At 33.0% G+C, this 18,089-nt stretch overlaps 5 protein-coding genes and 1 long non-coding RNA gene across 7 annotated transcripts; 3 read left to right on the plus strand and 3 right to left on the minus strand.

Annotated features, from left to right (window-relative positions):
• Nucleotides 1-100: 100 nt before the first annotated feature.
• On the minus strand, nucleotides 101-3,159 carry LOC117223503 (protein odr-4 homolog). Of its 2 annotated transcripts, none has more exons than XM_033475805.2 (8): nucleotides 2,809-3,159; nucleotides 2,386-2,565; nucleotides 2,076-2,278; nucleotides 1,832-2,003; nucleotides 1,581-1,763; nucleotides 1,189-1,402; nucleotides 729-911; nucleotides 101-650 (listed from the first exon to the last, which is right to left on the minus strand). In XM_033475805.2, exons 1-8 carry the CDS (start codon nucleotides 2,902-2,904, stop codon nucleotides 496-498), a joined length of 1,386 nt encoding a protein of 461 aa, XP_033331696.1. In that variant the 5' UTR covers nucleotides 2,905-3,159; the 3' UTR covers nucleotides 101-495. The 2 variants fall into 2 exon arrangements, with proteins under 2 accessions (XP_033331696.1, XP_033331697.1); XM_033475806.2 differs by having other exon boundaries at nucleotides 2,710-2,850.
• A 196-nt stretch (nucleotides 3,160-3,355) lies between these two features.
• LOC117223505 (S-formylglutathione hydrolase) lies at nucleotides 3,356-4,969 on the plus strand. The gene is made up of 5 exons (XM_033475809.2): nucleotides 3,356-3,529; nucleotides 3,809-3,879; nucleotides 3,949-4,326; nucleotides 4,406-4,631; nucleotides 4,694-4,969. Exons 1-5 carry the CDS (start codon nucleotides 3,497-3,499, stop codon nucleotides 4,874-4,876), a joined length of 891 nt encoding a protein of 296 aa, XP_033331700.2. The 5' UTR covers nucleotides 3,356-3,496; the 3' UTR covers nucleotides 4,877-4,969.
• Nucleotides 4,964-6,985, minus strand: rho-7 (rhomboid family intramembrane serine protease rho-7). Its single transcript, XM_033475807.2, has 8 exons — nucleotides 6,591-6,985; nucleotides 6,326-6,506; nucleotides 6,095-6,196; nucleotides 5,854-6,019; nucleotides 5,556-5,776; nucleotides 5,391-5,492; nucleotides 5,209-5,306; nucleotides 4,964-5,139 (listed from the first exon to the last, which is right to left on the minus strand). The coding sequence occupies exons 1-8, from the start codon at nucleotides 6,635-6,637 to the stop codon at nucleotides 5,043-5,045; spliced, it is 1,014 nt and encodes a 337-aa protein (XP_033331698.1). The 5' UTR covers nucleotides 6,638-6,985; the 3' UTR covers nucleotides 4,964-5,042.
• Nucleotides 6,986-7,423: 438 nt separating this feature from the next.
• Nucleotides 7,424-8,474, plus strand: RpS23 (ribosomal protein S23). The gene is made up of 3 exons (XM_033475811.2): nucleotides 7,424-7,573; nucleotides 7,923-8,082; nucleotides 8,158-8,474. The coding sequence occupies exons 1-3, from the start codon at nucleotides 7,570-7,572 to the stop codon at nucleotides 8,423-8,425; spliced, it is 432 nt and encodes a 143-aa protein (XP_033331702.1). The 5' UTR covers nucleotides 7,424-7,569; the 3' UTR covers nucleotides 8,426-8,474.
• On the minus strand, nucleotides 8,351-10,389 carry LOC117223506 (HAUS augmin-like complex subunit 7). Its single transcript, XM_033475810.2, has 6 exons — nucleotides 9,958-10,389; nucleotides 9,818-9,876; nucleotides 9,625-9,750; nucleotides 9,365-9,544; nucleotides 8,982-9,164; nucleotides 8,351-8,908 (listed from the first exon to the last, which is right to left on the minus strand). The coding sequence occupies exons 1-6, from the start codon at nucleotides 10,163-10,165 to the stop codon at nucleotides 8,768-8,770; spliced, it is 897 nt and encodes a 298-aa protein (XP_033331701.2). The 5' UTR covers nucleotides 10,166-10,389; the 3' UTR covers nucleotides 8,351-8,767.
• A 44-nt stretch (nucleotides 10,390-10,433) lies between these two features.
• LOC117223508 (uncharacterized) lies at nucleotides 10,434-10,840 on the plus strand. Its single transcript, XR_004490937.2, has 2 exons — nucleotides 10,434-10,616; nucleotides 10,688-10,840. It is a non-coding gene; the product is annotated as an uncharacterized LOC117223508 (long non-coding RNA).
• The last annotated feature ends 7,249 nt before the right edge of the window (nucleotides 10,841-18,089 follow it).

The following is an 18,089-nucleotide window of genomic DNA, read 5'->3' on the forward strand; positions in this document are numbered from 1 at the left end:
ACATGTTACATTATATGAAACCTATTTAAAAATATTTTAAGGATAAGTTGATCATGATGCATGTAACATTTAACATCTTGGAAGAAACCGAAAGTATATGTTATCTTTAATAGATAAAAGTATTTTATTCAATCCTCGTTTTACAATCATTGTAATTACATCATTACAAAAATATTTAATCGCTACACAAGATATTAAAATTAAAGTTTCGATACGCTTCTACTTTCCTTGAGCTACAATGCTATTAACGTGTACATTATTCATAATATGTATTAATAATATAATACTTTTACATAATAATTTAAAAATAATGCGATCTGATGTCTTATCAATAAATATAAATATATCATTTTATTAAATAGGATCACTATCATTCTCGTTTGTTAATATTTCTTCTTGTTCAAATTACATCATAAGAACAGAGCAAATGTGTACATCTTATACTTCAATCGTTATATTAAAATATACATTTTGATTTTATATTATCTTTATACTTTAATTGAATTTATGTATTAAGATAGCAATGATCAAGATTATGACTGCGATACTGATGCCTGTGATGTATACTCTACTTTGTTGGTTGTCACATGAATCTTTGCCAAAATCTGCTTTTATATCTACGTCACTTTGACTGTAGAACTCGATGGGATCTATACAACAAATTTATAATATTTTTCACAATTGTAATGTACATTTCATTTATAATCCATCTAATTAGATATACTTACCAGCTTGGAGCTCTATATCCTTCTGAACATTACTTTCATGAACTTCCAAATCTAAAAGTTCTTGTAGTGATAAAAGTGCTTCCAGTGGACCTTCGCCAGGAAAGAGATAGTCCGATAACGTCACCTTACTTTCAGGCAATGCTATCAACACTCTTCTTGGTGGTTCATGTAAAGTTATATTTTCTATAAAAACAAGAATTACTCTCTCTCTCTCTCTCTCTTTCGTACATTATATTACAAATTAATTTAAAGTTTTATATTTCAAGATTAAATGTAGCAGATTATTTTCAAATTAGCAAAGTTTAAAAACTACTTGTATAAGTAACTGCCTTTCGCCGATCTGTTTAAAAGATGGTTTTAGAACCGTGCCTCGCAGAGTGCGAGGTGCTATACTATCGTGTCAATATGTTAATAAAAATGTGTTATTTTTACCATAATCTTTAAAAAAAAAATAATGTACCTTCCGGGAAACCATTTTCTTCGTCAATTAAACTATCCCAATGCATTTCTAATCGACTCGCCAGCGATCTTATTATGTCTTCTTTCACTGCTATATTAGCTTCATTGATATTTGCTTTTTGGTGAACAAAAGTCCTACTCACTAATTGTCCAACCAGACGTATTGATGCATTGCAAGGAGTTATTCTCACATTGAAACTTGTATTGTTCACTTGCTAATAATCCATAAAATAAACTTGTTACGTACTTGTTACATCTATTTAACGAGTGACATTAGAATTTTAATATGTTCGACCAAAAAGTTAATTATTTAACAAAGATGTATGTATAATGATGACATTAAAATTTATAGAGTACATTCCAATGTATTTTCTAATAGATATAAATACTTACACATGGAGTGTACAAACTGATTTGTATAGGTTTGTCATTAGTATTCTTTTCATTATTTTTACATCCTTTTTCTTCTTTTTTGTCTTTAGTAATTACTTCCAGTGTATCATCTAAGGACTTTACTTCACCTTCTATAGCAATCAGGGATGATTCAATAATGTCTGACATACTTTTTAAGATATCCTATAAAATTTGTGTTTTCTTAGCTTTATTCATATGTGATTTGTACTAATGAATGTTATATTTAGTACCTGTAGTTGTTTTTTAAGAGTTTCAGGGTCCTTGTTTGCATCGATGAGAAATAAACGATCGAAATCTATAACAGACTCTAGTTGATGCCATTTAGTAGCTTTCCCTTGAAACTTCCACTCTGCAGGCTTTACTGTTCCACTTTTATTAATCTCTACAGATTTACAAGTATAACTAAAACATTAAATAATATGTTATTAACATAAGTAAATACTTGAAATATATTATAATTATTATTTGTCATACTTTTGTGATACGCTATTCAAGTTTAGGATAAGTTGTTCCTCATTATTATTTCCACAAAGATATTTGTTTTGAGCTAAGTTTTTATGTATAGCCATTAAAATGGACCTAAGTTTCTGTATATTCATATTATCATTAATGGTATCGTCAGGGCCCACGATAAAGGCACCAAGAACTTGCATTCCACCAGGTAACATTCTGGTAACCTTTAACAGATTAAACAGAATTAATCGAATTCTTTTTTATGATTGATCTTGCTACTAGTAACAATTTATCAAGAATGAAAGAAAAACGATAAATTAAATTACAGTACGTGTTTAGCATGATCAGCGACCCAGCTTTCATTTATATCCTTCACAGATTTGATGCAACTTTCAACATCTTTTTGTTGAGCATTTGGTTTAGAAGTGATTAACGTTTCTTCGACAACATTTTTACCAACAGGAAGTGGAGTTTTTGCTAGATGTACAATATAATCCTTCTGTCCAGCAGTCTGGAATTTCAATTTATTAAACAGCTGTCAAACTTACATTATGTATATGTTTATGTATCCTAACCCTTTAGTTTTGAATGTTCATTAATGAAAAAATAATTTTACGTTGAATTGCACAGTAATTGTACTGAAAATATTAAATACCGTTTTCATTTAAGTGCACATTTTTAGATCAACAGTCACGTATGTTAAACAAGTATAAACAGGAAGATGACGTGAAATTGGAACATACAAAAATCGAACCTGTCCCAAAATTAATCCTATCGTGTATTCATTTGGTTTTGCTAATGACATTAAGTAATTGTGAAGACGTTCTTCCGCATATACGGTTCGCCCCATTATTTTTTACACTTCCGTAAACGTGTCGCGTTGTCGTCTCAACTCCACTGCAACTGATATCAATGTATTGAAGCTGAAAGCTGTAACACGTTGTCCGAGTTGCAAGCATTTGCAAGTTGCAACAGTTGATCACTCGTTAAGGGTTGGCAAAAATAGGGGAAACATGACCGGCCGCGTGGGAACGCTAGTGACAACGAATACAACGATGATGTACAGGAGAGAAAGAACGGTATGGTATGTGGATTTGTGTGGATAAGGACAAGGTGATGTCACATTGTGATATCATCATATACAAATAAGCAATTGTAGATCTATACAGCGATGTCTGATGTCACATTGTCCCTAAAATAGGGAATTTTCCTAGTAATGCTATTCGAGTAAAAAAATGTTGTCGTCCATGTGACAGTATGGCATGAGACCAACATCTGTATTCACTGTATTTACGTGTACACATTTTAATAAAAATGCGAAAATTTGATGATAACAGCACGTACAATCGTCGATACACTTTTTCCTTTTTTCCCCCCTTTTGGTAGTTCTGAATACATTACGTCAATGGTGGTCTGATTTTGTTCAGCTGTTCTACTGTTAGATGAGCAATCACTTTAATTCTACTCAGAACACAGTACGTTATTGAAAATATTTCTTATTTTTTTTACATTTTAGTATATTATTAAGTTCGCGAAGATATTCTAAAGCAAAAGAGTAATTAATAAAAATGATAAATTTTATTTTATTTGTTGCTATAACACTCTAAATCTTAAGAATGATTTTATACCGTCCTTGCCGTTATCGGCACACCGGTATCTAACCTCTTAACATGTTTAATTTAACAATGTTAACAGTTATCAAAGTAACTTATAAGTCGAAATTATAAATTGTAACGCATGAAAATTGTTTTTAGATGTCTAATATAACCGAGGTTTCAAGCAGAAAGGTGTTTGGAGGATATCAAAAAGTCTATTCTCATGGAAGGTATTGCAATTGCCTTACAATTATTAAAAGATAAAATGGTTAAAATATTTTTTTTTTCTCTTTGAACAGTTCTGAACTAGGATGTAAAATGAATTTTGGAATTTTTTTACCTCCTCAAATTGAGGAGGGGCCTATACCAGTTATCTACTGGTTGTCTGGTTTGGAATGTACAGAAGCTAATTTTACTCAGAAAGCTGGTGCTCAAAAATATGCTTCTGAACATGGAGTAATCATAGTAGCTCCCGATACAAGTCCTCGTAATCTCAATATACCAGGAGAGGACGATGATTGGGATTTTGGAACTGGTGCTGGTTTCTATGTTGATGCAACAAATGAACCTTGGAATAAAAATTATAGAATGTATAGCTACATCACTAAGGAACTACCAGCTTTAATTAATGAAGAATTTTCAGTTCTACCGAACAAGCAATCTATAATGGGCCATAGGTAAAACATAGAAACACTATGCATATACATAGATGTTTTTAATTTAAATAAAATAGAAAACCAATTACTTTGTTGTTAGTATGGGAGGGCATGGAGCTCTAATATGTGCTTTAAAAAATCCTGGCTTGTATAAATCGGTTTCTGCTTTTGCACCTATATGTAATCCAATTTCATGCCCATGGGGTAAAAAAGCTTTCTCTGGATATTTCGGTGGAACCGAGACCAATCCTGTATGGAAAAATTGGGATGCTACAGAACTAGCTAAAAAATATAATGGTCCACCTTTGGAAATTCTAATCGATCAGGTATTGCAAAGCAATAATGACAGTAGATTATAATAAGTATGATACATATGTTATAATTCCAGGGAAAGGAAGATTCATTTTTAAAAAATGGACAATTATTACCAAATAATTTGCTAGCAGATGTAAAAGATGTTGGCCTATCATTGGTTCTTAGGTTTCAAGAAGGCTATGATCATAGCTACTTTTTTATATCAACTTTTATCGAAGATCATATTAAGCATCATTTGAAATATCTTAAAGCTTAGGTCTATTAACTTTACATTTCAAATTTATTATCATGAAATGTACAGTTTTTCATTTCGTTTATCATAATTATTAAAAGAGTATCAATATATAAACATTGCTGTTCCAATTTTATTTTCTTCTTTTTTACACTCCTGAATAATCAGCATATATTTTTATAAAAAGATATCAACGTGATCTCGGTGGTCCTCGGATATCATGCCAAATCGTCAATATCGATTCACGTTTTTGCCATATATATGCACTACCCCATATTTTCCAAAATCTATAATGCATAGAAAAAAAATGTTTAAACTTAAAGAAGTAGAATTTTTTTAATCTTTTTCACACTTACATGCCAAATAAGACTCCAGACAGATGAGCTGCATGATCAAAGAATTGCCAACGACAGAGGATGCCCATTGTATCGAGTCCCATTATAAATTTGATTGCCTATTTAAAGGTATTTACGATTATAAAGATAATAATCATCGGTACATTGGACTGTATAATGATCGAACATAATGATTAGCATACCGTATTGGCTGTAAATGTATACATTGGAAGAAAAATAATAGAAAGATATATATCTGGAAACTGGGTACAGGCATATCCAAAAACACCCATTATTGCTCCTGACTGGATCATAAATAATTATTATCACAGGAAATATTAGACGGTAACTGCACTATGTGTACTCACAGCTCCCAAGGAAGGATTGGACAAGCCAAGTGCAGTTTTGTACAAATTACTTATAAAGCTAGACATCACTGCACTAGTCAAATAAAATGCCACAAACTGTTCTTTACCCAAAGCTGATACAGCCAAGGAACAAAAGCTGTGTAATACATACATATTAGCAGCTAAATGTAAAAATGAATGATGGGAAAATGAAGACAGCAGCATTGGCCAACATGTTGCACCTTAATCAAAATAATATGATTTTATATTTTTCTTTAACCGTATTGCATTATTTTTGCAACATTTATATGTTACTTACCAGATGCTGAACCGGAACAAAAATATTTTATCATTGTTTTCTGGAATTTAGGGACCCTCCATGCTAGAAATACCAAAACATTTAAAAAACATATTGGGGCAAAAATTTTCTCTCCTTCAGTTAAGTTATTCCACCAAATTTCCATGTCCCGTCTCCATCCTATTTTCTGAACATAAAAAATGTTTTAATATTGCATAATAGGTGCGATTTTTTATAGATATGTACATTCTATTATACAAACTTGTACGCCCAGTTGTCTATAACGATTGATTATTCTATAGGTTCGTTCTCTGTTATTTTCATAGTTCCAAATGGCAGCGGCAATAAGAGTTGTTCCACTAAACTGATATGATAAAAACGGTGAAATTTATGACATAAGAAAAATAAGACGTGCTTGAATTATTTTAGTATCGCTTAAACTATTATCCCTTTATTTTATTTCAAAAATAATACCTTCATTCATATTGCTTACCATAACTGTGAAAGTAAAAGGCTTCCACATTTTGGATAGAGAGACATTACCCTTATCAACATATTCGTTTAGTAATGATAATCTTTTCTTCTCACTGCCTTGAAATCTTTTGAAATGCCTAATTTGATTATATACATTTGTTGTATACAATTTAGGTTTAAATGACACTGTCGCAAAAACGCTGAAAGCATACAATGGAATTATAATTGTTTAATTTAACATTGTTTTATGTAATCCCATATTAGAATATCAAAATGTGTCTTACCATTTACATACATTATCACCTAAACATAAAACCGATCTGACAGCCATATCACTAATAATTTAAAAACCACGAGAAAAGACGATCAATCCACGTTGATTTCATAAAATTTATCTACATTACAAGAAACTATTTAAACGAAACTGAACGAATTTACCGCACTAAACAAATGTTAATGTACTATTAAATAAAGAGCTCTTAACGAGCAAATAATAAAAGGCATAAAAGATTTGTATGCATATACATACATAAATAGTAAGTATTAATTTATTTTGTGTTAATAATTGTAAATCTGTTGTATATTCTCATAGTTGCGATAGGCTGTGTATATATAAAATTTATTGGATAACTTAAGTTCTACACTGGACTAGTTCTACTATAACAATTGAAAATGCAGTATTATTTTGCAATTGTATAATCAACATTCATGAAAATAACATAAGGTTTTGTAAAAGAAAATAGTACTATCTAGAAAGAACAACTCGCACATTATTTGTGATCTCCAATGAAGATACGCCGTAAGTCCTATAGCATATCATAGTGATATGTGACACAAATATGTGTTTGGACAGAGTACGTAAAATTTATTAATATGCAATACATATTAGTCATCGATTAAAATGAAGTTTATAACGTACGGTAATAATATTGGTTACCTTAACAGTTTAAGATAAACAAATAATAATAAACAATAAACAATTAATTAATTAAACAAAAACATAAACAATTAATAATAAACAATAATTACATATTAAACAATTTTATATTTTACTAAATATTTTTTCGTGAAATGTAAACTATTATATATAAATAAAAAATTATTAATGTAGATTATTTATAAAAAGGATGTGAATGTATAGTAACTTTTTACATTTTTAGTAATATTTGGATTATGTGACACTAGCTGATGTACTGTAGAATCAGTTAAGACTTCCGTTTATAAAACTTAAGTCTCTTCCGGTCGTACAGCACACCGAGCAAGATGGGTACGTAATCAAATCTTGAAATTATATTGTTTTTACAGTATTAAAATGTAAATTGTAAAATGTGTGGAGTTTTTTTAATGTATGTAGTTATAATTTTCTTAAAAATATTATAACAATTTCCTAAATAGTCAATTTGGAATTGTATGAAAAATAACGTGGTTGCTTGTGAATATTAATAAGTAGATACTAGTAAGAAATACAGTATCTTATTTATTGTTTTGTAATAAACATTCTCTTTTAATGTGCAGTATAATATATTAATATACATAATATGTTGAGATTAATTTTAAATCTAAAGAAAACATTGATCAATATTGAAACATAACCTAACCATTTAAATCCGTTGCAGGTAAACCTCGTGGTCTCCGTACAGCACGTAAACACGTCAATCACAGACGTGATCAACGCTGGAATGACAAAGACTACAAGAAAGCTCATTTGGGAACAAGATGGAAAGCTAATCCTTTTGGTGGTGCTTCCCATGCAAAGGGCATCGTTTTGGAAAAAGTGTATGTTTATATACTACAATTATTTATACAGTGATATCCATGCAAATACTAATAGCAACTAATTTTATGTTATAGTGGAGTAGAAGCTAAACAGCCAAATTCTGCTATTCGCAAATGTGTCAGGGTACAACTTATCAAGAATGGTAAAAAGATCACAGCATTTGTGCCTAGAGACGGTTGTTTGAACAACATTGAAGAGAACGATGAGGTTTTGGTAGCAGGATTTGGACGTAAAGGTCACGCTGTTGGTGATATTCCAGGGGTCAGATTTAAAGTTGTCAAAGTGGCTAACGTTTCTTTACTTGCACTTTACAAAGAAAAGAAGGAACGACCTAGATCGTAAAATCATTGTCATGTATTTGTAATTACATCTATAAAGACCTTCAGAAAAATATTGAGATTTTATTAACCCTCAACCAGCGGAACCAGGCAATCCTTACCAGGGGATGCCATCAACTTTCATCGAAGAGATGATGAAAAAGAAAGCAGGACTATAATTCCATTATCTGCCGTGTTCGAAACAGATACACCTCTGTTCTCTTCATTATAGCTTCGACTAAGATATGACAATTGAAGCTAATTGACTTCATCCCACAAATTGTTACAAATACATTACATATGATTAACATCTTTACAAACAAGTCAGATGAAATAAAATATCATAATTATAAAATTTAACGTAATATTATAAATCATCAACACGTATATTCATAATTGTTCCCGTGGAAGTAAGAATATCTACAATAATTTTGTTTAATGGTGTGGTCATTTTTTCTATCCCATCTGGTACGGTTGTATTGCATATTTCATCTTTTGCTTTCAAAAACTGAAAATTGAATTAATTTGATGTAAAAAAAAATCTGTTGAATTATACATGAATACATATAAAACGACGTCACCTGTTTTAAAGAAGAAAAATTTGAGTATAGATCTTCAATGTCAGAATCCATGGAATAAAGACTCTTTATAGATTTCTCTTTTACTACTGGCAAAGATTCAACTGAGAAAGCATCTAAAAATTTTGTATTCTCCGAAGTAAACATTGCATTTCTATCATTCTCAGAAGTCACATCTTCATTTACCTGCAATTATGTCAGAATCTAAATTTTATTATATCATTATTATTATATTATAAACATTGCAAGTAAACATTGCATTTCTATCATTCTCAGAAGTCACATCTTCATTTACCTGCAATTACGTCAGAATCTAAATTTTATTATATCATTATTATATTAAATTTTATTATATCCTAATTGGTAAAATTAGTATATTAACATACCTTTAGTGGCAATTCTATTTCTTCTATACTATGTTCTTTATCACTTTCTGTACTCGAACTTGAATTAGTATATTCATTCAGTACTTTTTTTATATCATCAAAGTATTGCAGAGATTCAACATAATTTAATTTTGGTTTAACAATAGCCAGCATTCTATCAGAACTTTCATCATTCAAGACCTAATACATATTGAATAGTTCTGTTCATAAGTATATATATATATATAAATTAACTACATCTTACAGATTAATTTGTATACCTGCAAAATATCATCAATGGGCTCTACTTTAGTATCTGTATCATTGGACGATTCGACAAACATCGATTTCATATAATCCAATATCAAGTTTAAGGTAGAATGTTGTTCTTGCGGTGAACAATTTCCCTACAGAAAAACAATAATTACTTCCATTAATAAAAACACAGAAAATTTTAAATGCACACACACTTACCAGCAAAATATCCTTGTCATTGCAAATTCCAATTTTACAATAATATTGAACTAATCTTGCTATAAAAAAAAATGTGCTTTTTAACATATACAATATCATAAACAATGTCTCATTAATTTAGTAACAATATCATTAAAAACCTTCTAGATCAGATCCTTTCAACGTTTGCAGCTCAGCTGATATTTTTTCACACTTTCTTGCCAGTAGCCAAGACAATAAAGAAATACGATTTTCTCCTGTAAGAATTGTTATTTCCATATTTTCAATTGTCGCTGTTGTAATGTTAGGATATCTAATTTGTACTAAAGTATTGTAAATGTCAGTCAGTAATTCTCTTTTATGGTTCATTATTAAGGTTTGTGTAACAGTCTTATCAATGTTAACTTTCTACTTAAAAATTCTAGTCTTCAACACAGATCGCTGTTTGTTTCTAATATTTTTTCAAGTTAACTATACTTTCTCCCGGTTAAATTCAAGATAAAAGCATCGTATGCAATTGTCTATATATATATATATATATATATATCATGAATCTAAAGGACGTTTACATTGGTAGCCGTTGGTAGGCGAAATAAGTAGCGCACTCTACAGGCAAGATTAGTTAACAGTCATTACATACGGTTGTTTACATCGTACCGTCAATCAATCAGCACGCATGAAACTAATTTTGCGTCCGTGACACATACTGTTCGGAAGAATTGTTCAGGAGAATTAACAGTGTTGATATCGTATACAAAAACAAATAACAACATTGCGAAACGTAATTAAGGGACTAGACTCCCTAAGCAAGGAAATGAAGGTAAAGGACGCAGTTACTTTTTTCGCTGTTTAATGGTATCATTCGAAAGAGGAATTGCTTTACTTTTGCAGCGATGGATCAAAGATGAAGCAATGATGAAGCAATGGTGTCGTGTACTAATGCAGAAGAAGTATAAGAAACAATTAAAATCCTACAAATTAATCATCAATGAACGTAGCATAATAACATCATCAATGATCAGAAAATATCAATATCAAAAAGGATTCAAGCAGCTATCAGCTCGGTATCATCCTCGACTCAAAACTCATTGCAATTTGCAAGATATTCTGAACCGAGGATGATACCGATTGCCCAGGTCTCACCGCGAGGAGGTTGCTGCTTTAGAGACCCGAAAGGGAGTCAGAACGAAGCCGGAATTCGTTATGGCTCCCTTTCTTACAACGGCGACTTTATAAGCTAACACACTCATTTGCCACCTAGCTAGAACATACCTACATTTCTTTGAATGATTGAATATTGTGGAGAAAAGAAGTAAAATTTAGATGAACTTTTGAAAGAAGTAAATAATACTCATTCTTAAGAGAAATCTTTATTAAAAGTCAGACTCGATCAAGTACGGCAAGAGGTTAGAGATGCTAAACTAAGGCACACTCACTTATTAACTAAAACGCATCCCACGGCGGATGATAATCCTTCGGCGGATGAAAATCCCACGGCGGATGATAATCCTACGGCTGATGATAATCCCATGACATGATAGTATCTGTAATGAACCAGAAAAGATTGAATTCTAGTTAGTATGAATACAAAATAGGTGACAAGTCGAAACGAGTGCCAAACTAACTCGCACACGAGTGCAATTTTTGGGAAAATGGAGGAAACGAAATTATGGAAAATTTGGAAAATTTTGGCGAAAACATGGAATATGCGACGCATCCCACGGCGGATGAAAATGTCTGTAATGAATTCAAATTAGTCTGAATATAAGTCGAAATAGGAAACCTAAGACCAGCACAGGAGTGCCAAGCTAATCCGCACACGAGTGCAATTTTTAGGAAAATGGAGAAAACGGAATTTAGCAAACTTAAATTAAGAATCCTAACAACCTACAAGCGCCTCTGGTACCTCGGGGACGCTACCCCCCGTACTCGCCCACGGGCCCCATCCGTGAGCGAGCCCCTGAGGGACCTCCGATCGGAGGAATACCAACTTCATCAATTTTTGGACGAAATCTTGTTTCGAAAGCCGACTTAAAATATAAATCGGCAACAGCGCAAGAGTGCAATTTTTGAGAAAATGGAAAAATCGTAATCTAACAAACTTAAATTAAGAACGCTAACGTCCCCCCCACGTGAGGAGATTGACTCCGAATATGAGCATTACAATTTGATTTTGTATGCCAGAGGGAAAATCAAAGTGAAAGTGGCAATGAAATGTTGCAGCGATCCTTGGAACGGCTACTCGCAGTGCGGCATTTATTTCGCGACTCTAACACAACGCGTTGGCAATTTTCGCGACTCAAACACAGCGCATTGGCAATTTCTCGCGACGCTAACACAACGCGTTGTTAATTTCGCAGGCTGTCGAGGATGGAGGGCCACCAGACATTGTCGAATGCGCCAGCTATATCAAATAGTACACCAATCACGTATCTCTCTCGGCTTTGCGATGTGATCCGCCTGACTCTAACAATTGCTTCCTCCGTGGATCTGGCTGAACGGAAGCCGAACTGCTGGTCAGAGGTATTTGGATGGTTCTCGAATATGTCCTTTAACTTTTCTGCTATCAGCCTTTCCAGGACCTTGCTGAGTACCGGAAGGAGGCAGACTGGCCTGTAGGATTTGGAGTTAGCAGGGTCCTTTCCTTCGTTCTTTAGGAGAACTTTAATTTCACCCCGCTTCCACCTTTCTGGAAATGTCGCCGATGAGAGACACGTGTTGTACAGTTGGGTGATCTCCGCGTGCAGTATGGGCCAGGCCCTTTGTACTACTTCGGGTTTCATTGCACTGCGGAGGGTTGCAGCTGCGGCATGGGCTCTGAAAGACGAACGAAGCTATTGCAACGCGATTATTCTCGCAACGCTAACTTCGAAACTAATTCGAAGACAAATCGCGATAATTCGTTTCGCAACGCTAGGATGCAAAAATCGCGATGTGCCCAACCGAGCCGATCGTTGGGACCTCGGTCCATTGTTGCAGCCGCGGAATGGGCGCCTGAAAAGTCGAACGAAGCTACTGGCAACGCGATTATTCCGACGCTACGCTAATACAACGGACAGAAATCCGAAAGATTTTACTTTGCTTTCTGGAAAGAACGAGTCTGTAGACTTTGAAAAATCTGATAGAATCATAAAGTTGAAACGCGATTAGCTCGCGACGCTATATTCGCGCTGGATAATTCGAAGAAAAATCGCGACTATTCTATTCGCGACGCTACGATTCCTGTTCAAAATTAATTACAGCAACGCGTGATCAATTCGCAACGCTATGGCAAGTCGCGGATGTGCCAATCCGAGCTGTTGTTGGGGCGGCGAGGCCCTTCGTTGCAGCCGCGGCATGGGCGCCTGAAAAGTCGGAAGGGAAACTATTGCAACGCGATTATGTCGTCGCGACGCTTATTCAATGAACAGAGATGGAAAAGCGAGCGGACTTTGATGATCTTCGAAATTTTCTAACTTGGAACGCGATCGTATATATTCGCAACGCCGTCTTTGACGCTTCTTGCACGTCGAACGAAATGTGAAATCGCGATTATTTTATTCGCGACGCTATACTTTGAATTATTAATTTCAATGCTAACGATAATCGCGATGCTAATTTTGATCTCTGTTGAAAATGAAGGGAAACAACGCGAGATTATTTCGCAACGCTATTGCAAGTCGCGGATGTGCCCAGCTGCGCTGATCGTTGGGGCGGCAAAACCTGCCCAAATACTATTACTACTACTATTACAAGAACTACTATTACTATCGTAGCGAGTACAGTGACCAATTAACAATATATATATATATGTATATTGTTAATTGGTAATATAGTATAATATTGCAATTATATATATATTTTATTATTATAGTATTATAATATTACGTTATATTATATTATATTATATATATAATATATAATATACTATAATATAATATAATATTATAATACTATAATAATAAAATATATAAATATATATAATTGCAATATTATACTATATTTATATATTATATATTATATTATATATATTATTATAGTATATATATATATATATTATATATTATATTATATATATTATTATAGTATATTATAATATTATAGTATATATATATATATATATATATATATATATATGTCAAGCGTCAAAGACGGCGTTGCGAATAAATACGATCGCGTTCCAAGTTAGAAAATTTCGAAGATCATCAAAGTCCGCTCGCTTTTCCATCTCTGTTCATTGAATTAGCGTCGCGACGACATAATCGCGTTGCAATAGTTTCCCTTCCGACTTTTCAGGCGCCCATGCCGCGGCTGCAACGAAGGGCCTCGCCGCCCCAACAACAGCTCGGATTGGCACATCCGCGACTTCCATAGCGTTGCGAATTGATCACGCGTTGCTGTAATTAATTTTGAACAGGAATCGTAGCGTCGCGAATAGAATAGTCGCGATTTTTCTTCGAATTATCCAGCGCGAATATAGCGTCGCGAGCTAATCGCGTTTCAACTTTATGATTCTATCAGATTTTTCAAAGTCTACAGACTCGTTCTTTCCAGAAAGCAAAGTAAAATCTTTCGGATTTCTGTCCGTTGTATTAGCGTAGCGTCGGAATAATCGCGTTGCCAGTAGCTTCGTTCGACTTTTCAGGCACCCATTCCGCGGCTGCAACAATGGACCGAGGTCCCAACGATCGGCTCGGTTGGGCACATCGCGATTTTTGCATCCTAGCGTTGCGAAACGAATTATCGCGATATATACTATAATATTATAATACTATTTATATATATATATATATATATATATATATATATATAATATACATAATAATATACATGATAATATATACAATAATTTTTGTCTTACAACAGTATTAACTTGAAAATAAAGAACCTGAAAATTCTAGCTAAAATGGGGTTATTAGTTTCGAATTATTCTTCAAAATTAATCTGTTTCGACGAATGCCCGCGAATTTAATTGCTCGAGAAGTAACGATAATAGTAATGGCAATTAGGTAGTGGAAGTAACAATGACAAAAGTATTGGCAAGGGTAACGGCAATAGTAATGGCAAAAAGGTAGTGGAAGTAACAATGACAGAAGTATTGGCAAGGGTAGCGGCAATGGTAATGGCAAAAAAGTAATGGAAGTAACAATGACAGAAAAGTATTGGCAAGGGTAACGGCAATTGAATTCGAACGGAAAATGCGAATTATTATTGAAAAGAATACATCCTAACTAGATATACGATAGAATTCGCAACAAGTATGTGGTCACTGTATTCGAAAAAATTGGGAGAACTACTGGTAAAATAAGAGCATGCGACTTACGTTTCGATGCGATGTTGGTTCTGGAATTTGTAGTAGGAAGAAGTAAACGAATGTAGCAGCGGAGTAGCAGTAGCATCAGCAAAGGAAGACAGCAGTAGGAAAGATTTAAGATTTTAGAAGGACATTTAAGATTTTAATCGAAAATATTAATTGCTATTTGAAAAAGACTTGGAGATGATCGGAAACCATTTGGAAATTCCCGTTGATATTAGAGATACGATTTTGACAAATAACTATTAATAATAATTTTGCCGAATGTTAAGTAAATTTAGATTCGAATTAAAAAGAAAATTTAACTTTGATAGTTGTTTAATCAATTAAGTAATTAATTAAGTAATAATGAATTGATTGAGTAATAATGAATTAATTGAGTAATTTCACGCAATAATTATCCTTGAAAATTATATTACATCTTAATTCTTAACAATTTAATTTGTTATAATTTCAAATTTGAAAGAGCTTTCCTGAAACGCGATTAATTTCCCGCACTAATTTTCCTTGAAAATTATATTATATCTTAATTCTTAACAATTTAATTTATTATAATTTCACTTTTGGAAGAACTTTCCTGAAACGCGATTAATTTCACACAGTAGTTTTCCTTGAAAATTATATTACATCTTAATTCTTAACAATTTAATTTGTTATAATTTCAAATTTGGAAGAGCTTTCCTGAAACGCGATTAATTTCACACAGTAGTTTTCCTTGAAAATTATATTACATCTTAATTCTTAACAATTTAAATTGTTATAATTTCACTTTTGGAAGAGCTTTCCTGAAACGCGATTAATTTCCCGAACTCATTTTTCTTGAAAATTATATTACATCTTAATTCTTAACAATTTAATTTGTTATAATTTCAAATTTGGAAGAGCTTTCCTGAAACGCGATTAATTTCCCGCACTAATTTTCCTTGAAAATTATATTATGTCTTAATTCTTAACAATTTAATTTGTTATAATTTCAAATTTGGAAGAGCTTTCCTGAAACGCGATTAATTTCCCGCACTAATTTTCCTTGAAAATTATATTATATCTTAATTCTTAACAATTTAATTTTTTAGAATTTCACTTTTTGGAAGAGTTTTCTTAAAACACAACTGATTCCCTCATTAGACAAGTTGCGACTAATTAATCAACGACTTTGAGTCGAGCGAGCAGCCGCAGGATACCCCCGCCACTGACTTTGACTTTGACGATCGACGATAGCGCGATCGACGGCGATCAATAATTTCAATAATTTCGATCATTTCCAATTATTTAATATTCGTGATAATTTATTTTGCAATAATACTATCGGTTGCCCGAAAAATTATTTCATCACTTAAATTGTTCATGAAAAGTAGAATTGCTTTCGTTAATTAATTTATTATTTCTTACTTCTTAATATTTGCAATAATTCTGCTTGTTAGAAGTATGATTAAGAAGTACACTGGCTATTTTGCCATTTAATTTGCTCGCGAAGATAATTGATAGAGTGAGGAATATGAATTAATTTTTGCAAGCACGATTGTTTCGCGAAATTGTTGCAGCGGACTAGCTTCGTTAATAAATTCATTGCCTTTCAATCTGTAATATTTACGAGAACTATTCTCGCCGACGATACTGTTAAGCATCCCCGTGGCTATATCATCTCGCGACGGAAGTAATTAATAAGGTGAAACAGACGAAATGATTCTCGAAGCACGAATTTATCGAAGAATCGTTTCGTCGAAGATATTCTATCCATACATTTATTAATTCCAGCTGTTTATTAATAATTGTAAGAACTTCTTTTGCCGAAGACCAGCTTCTAATGCTCTCCCCTCTCTTTTACAATCCAATGTTTAAACAAATATAGCTAATAGTACTCGAGGTTTAATATTCATGAAAATTCGTTTCACCAATGATATTATTAAATACAGAGTGATTTTTAAAGCACGAATTTATACATTTATTATTTCTAGCTGTTTATTAATAATTGTAAGAATTTCTTTTGCCGAAGACCAGCTTCTAATGCTCTCCCCTCTCTTTTACAATCCAATGTTTAAACAAATATAGCTAATAGTACTCGAGGTTTAATATTCATGAAAATTCGTTTCGCCAATGATATTATTAAATACAGAGTGATTTTTAAAGCACGAATTTATACATTTGTTATTTCTAGCTGTTTAGTAATAATTGTAAGAATTTCCTTTGACGACGACTACCTTTTAATATACTATCCTTTCTGTTTTACAATCCATTGTTTAACACGTTGAATGCCACGCCGGTTTTGCAGAAATTGTCCGTGGCGCCACGATGAATTTTCTTTTATGTGATACATATAATGTTGAAATATTATCTGCAATAGATAAGTTACAGTGTATAACCATGATTGACATGTTAATGGCGACAGGGGTCACTGTTTGAATCGACGATGGTAATAATACCAAATTTTAGATATTGACATTTGTTTTAAATTATATATATTTCTATCAATTTGGGCGCGCCGGTCACCGGTGGCCCCCATGGCGTCACCGCCAAGTTAAGTGCCGTTCATCGGTGACCCCCGTGGCATTCAACGTGTTAAACAGAAATAGCTAATAGAACTCGAAGTTATGGCAAAAGTAATGGAAGTAATAATAACAGAAGTATTGGCAAAAGTAACGGCAAATTAGGACAGTAGCAGCAATAGCAGCAGCAAAGGAAGACAGCAATAAAAGAGAGGAAGCAACAGCAAGAAGTGCAGCAAGAAGTTTCCATAACTCGGACACCAAGTCCGATTTATGATCTTAATCGAAAATATTAATTTCCATTTGGTAAAGATTTGTAAAAGAGTTTTGCCGCTGGCCCAATCGGTGCTGCACGGACATCGAACGGAGCTTGATGCTGAAAACGTTAATTATCAGCAAATTTGGGCATATAAAACTAAACCAAGGGAAACGGGAGATGCATGTGCGCATCTGTACAATGCATCGTTCGAAGCAGATTGCATAATATTAAAGAAAAATTTCACACAACATATCATCG

Source organism: Megalopta genalis, chromosome 2 (assembly GCF_051020955.1).
Source record: "Megalopta genalis isolate 19385.01 chromosome 2, iyMegGena1_principal, whole genome shotgun sequence".
NCBI lineage: Eukaryota > Metazoa > Arthropoda > Insecta > Hymenoptera > Halictidae > Megalopta > Megalopta genalis.

What these genes read in the sequence shown, in the direction of transcription:
- rho-7 (XM_033475807.2), bottom strand. Translation starts at nt 6,637, where the DNA reads ATGGCTGTCAGATCGGTTTTATGTTTAGGTGATAATGTATGTAAATG. An exon ending in GGTGATAATGTATGTAAATG is followed by an intron (nt 6,507 to 6,590) that starts GTAAGACACATT and finishes GTATGCTTTCAG; the next exon opens with CGTTTTTGCGACAGTGTCAT. An exon ending in TTGTTCCGGTTCAGCATCTG is followed by an intron (nt 5,777 to 5,853) that starts GTAAGTAACATA and finishes ATTTTGATTAAG; the next exon opens with GTGCAACATGTTGGCCAATG.
- RpS23 (XM_033475811.2), top strand. An exon ending in GGCATCGTTTTGGAAAAAGT is followed by an intron (nt 8,083 to 8,157) that starts GTATGTTTATAT and finishes TTTATGTTATAG; the next exon opens with TGGAGTAGAAGCTAAACAGC.
- LOC117223506 (XM_033475810.2), bottom strand. Translation starts at nt 10,165, where the DNA reads ATGAACCATAAAAGAGAATTACTGACTGACATTTACAATACTTTAGTA. An exon ending in ATGACAAGGATATTTTGCTG is followed by an intron (nt 9,751 to 9,817) that starts GTAAGTGTGTGT and finishes GTTTTTCTGTAG; the next exon opens with GGAAATTGTTCACCGCAAGA. An exon ending in CCATTGATGATATTTTGCAG is followed by an intron (nt 9,545 to 9,624) that starts GTATACAAATTA and finishes AATATGTATTAG; the next exon opens with GTCTTGAATGATGAAAGTTC.
- LOC117223505 (XM_033475809.2), top strand. Translation starts at nt 3,497, where the DNA reads ATGAGCAATCACTTTAATTCTACTCAGAACACA. An exon ending in TTAATTCTACTCAGAACACA is followed by an intron (nt 3,530 to 3,808) that starts GTACGTTATTGA and finishes AATTGTTTTTAG; the next exon opens with ATGTCTAATATAACCGAGGT. An exon ending in CAATCTATAATGGGCCATAG is followed by an intron (nt 4,327 to 4,405) that starts GTAAAACATAGA and finishes CTTTGTTGTTAG; the next exon opens with TATGGGAGGGCATGGAGCTC.
- LOC117223503 (XM_033475805.2), bottom strand. Translation starts at nt 2,904, where the DNA reads ATGGGGCGAACCGTATATGCGGAAGAACGTCTTCACAATTACTTAATG. An exon ending in TTGAATAGCGTATCACAAAA is followed by an intron (nt 2,004 to 2,075) that starts GTATGACAAATA and finishes TTAATGTTTTAG; the next exon opens with TTATACTTGTAAATCTGTAG. An exon ending in AGAAAATGGTTTCCCGGAAG is followed by an intron (nt 912 to 1,188) that starts GTACATTATTTT and finishes TTGTTTTTATAG; the next exon opens with AAAATATAACTTTACATGAA.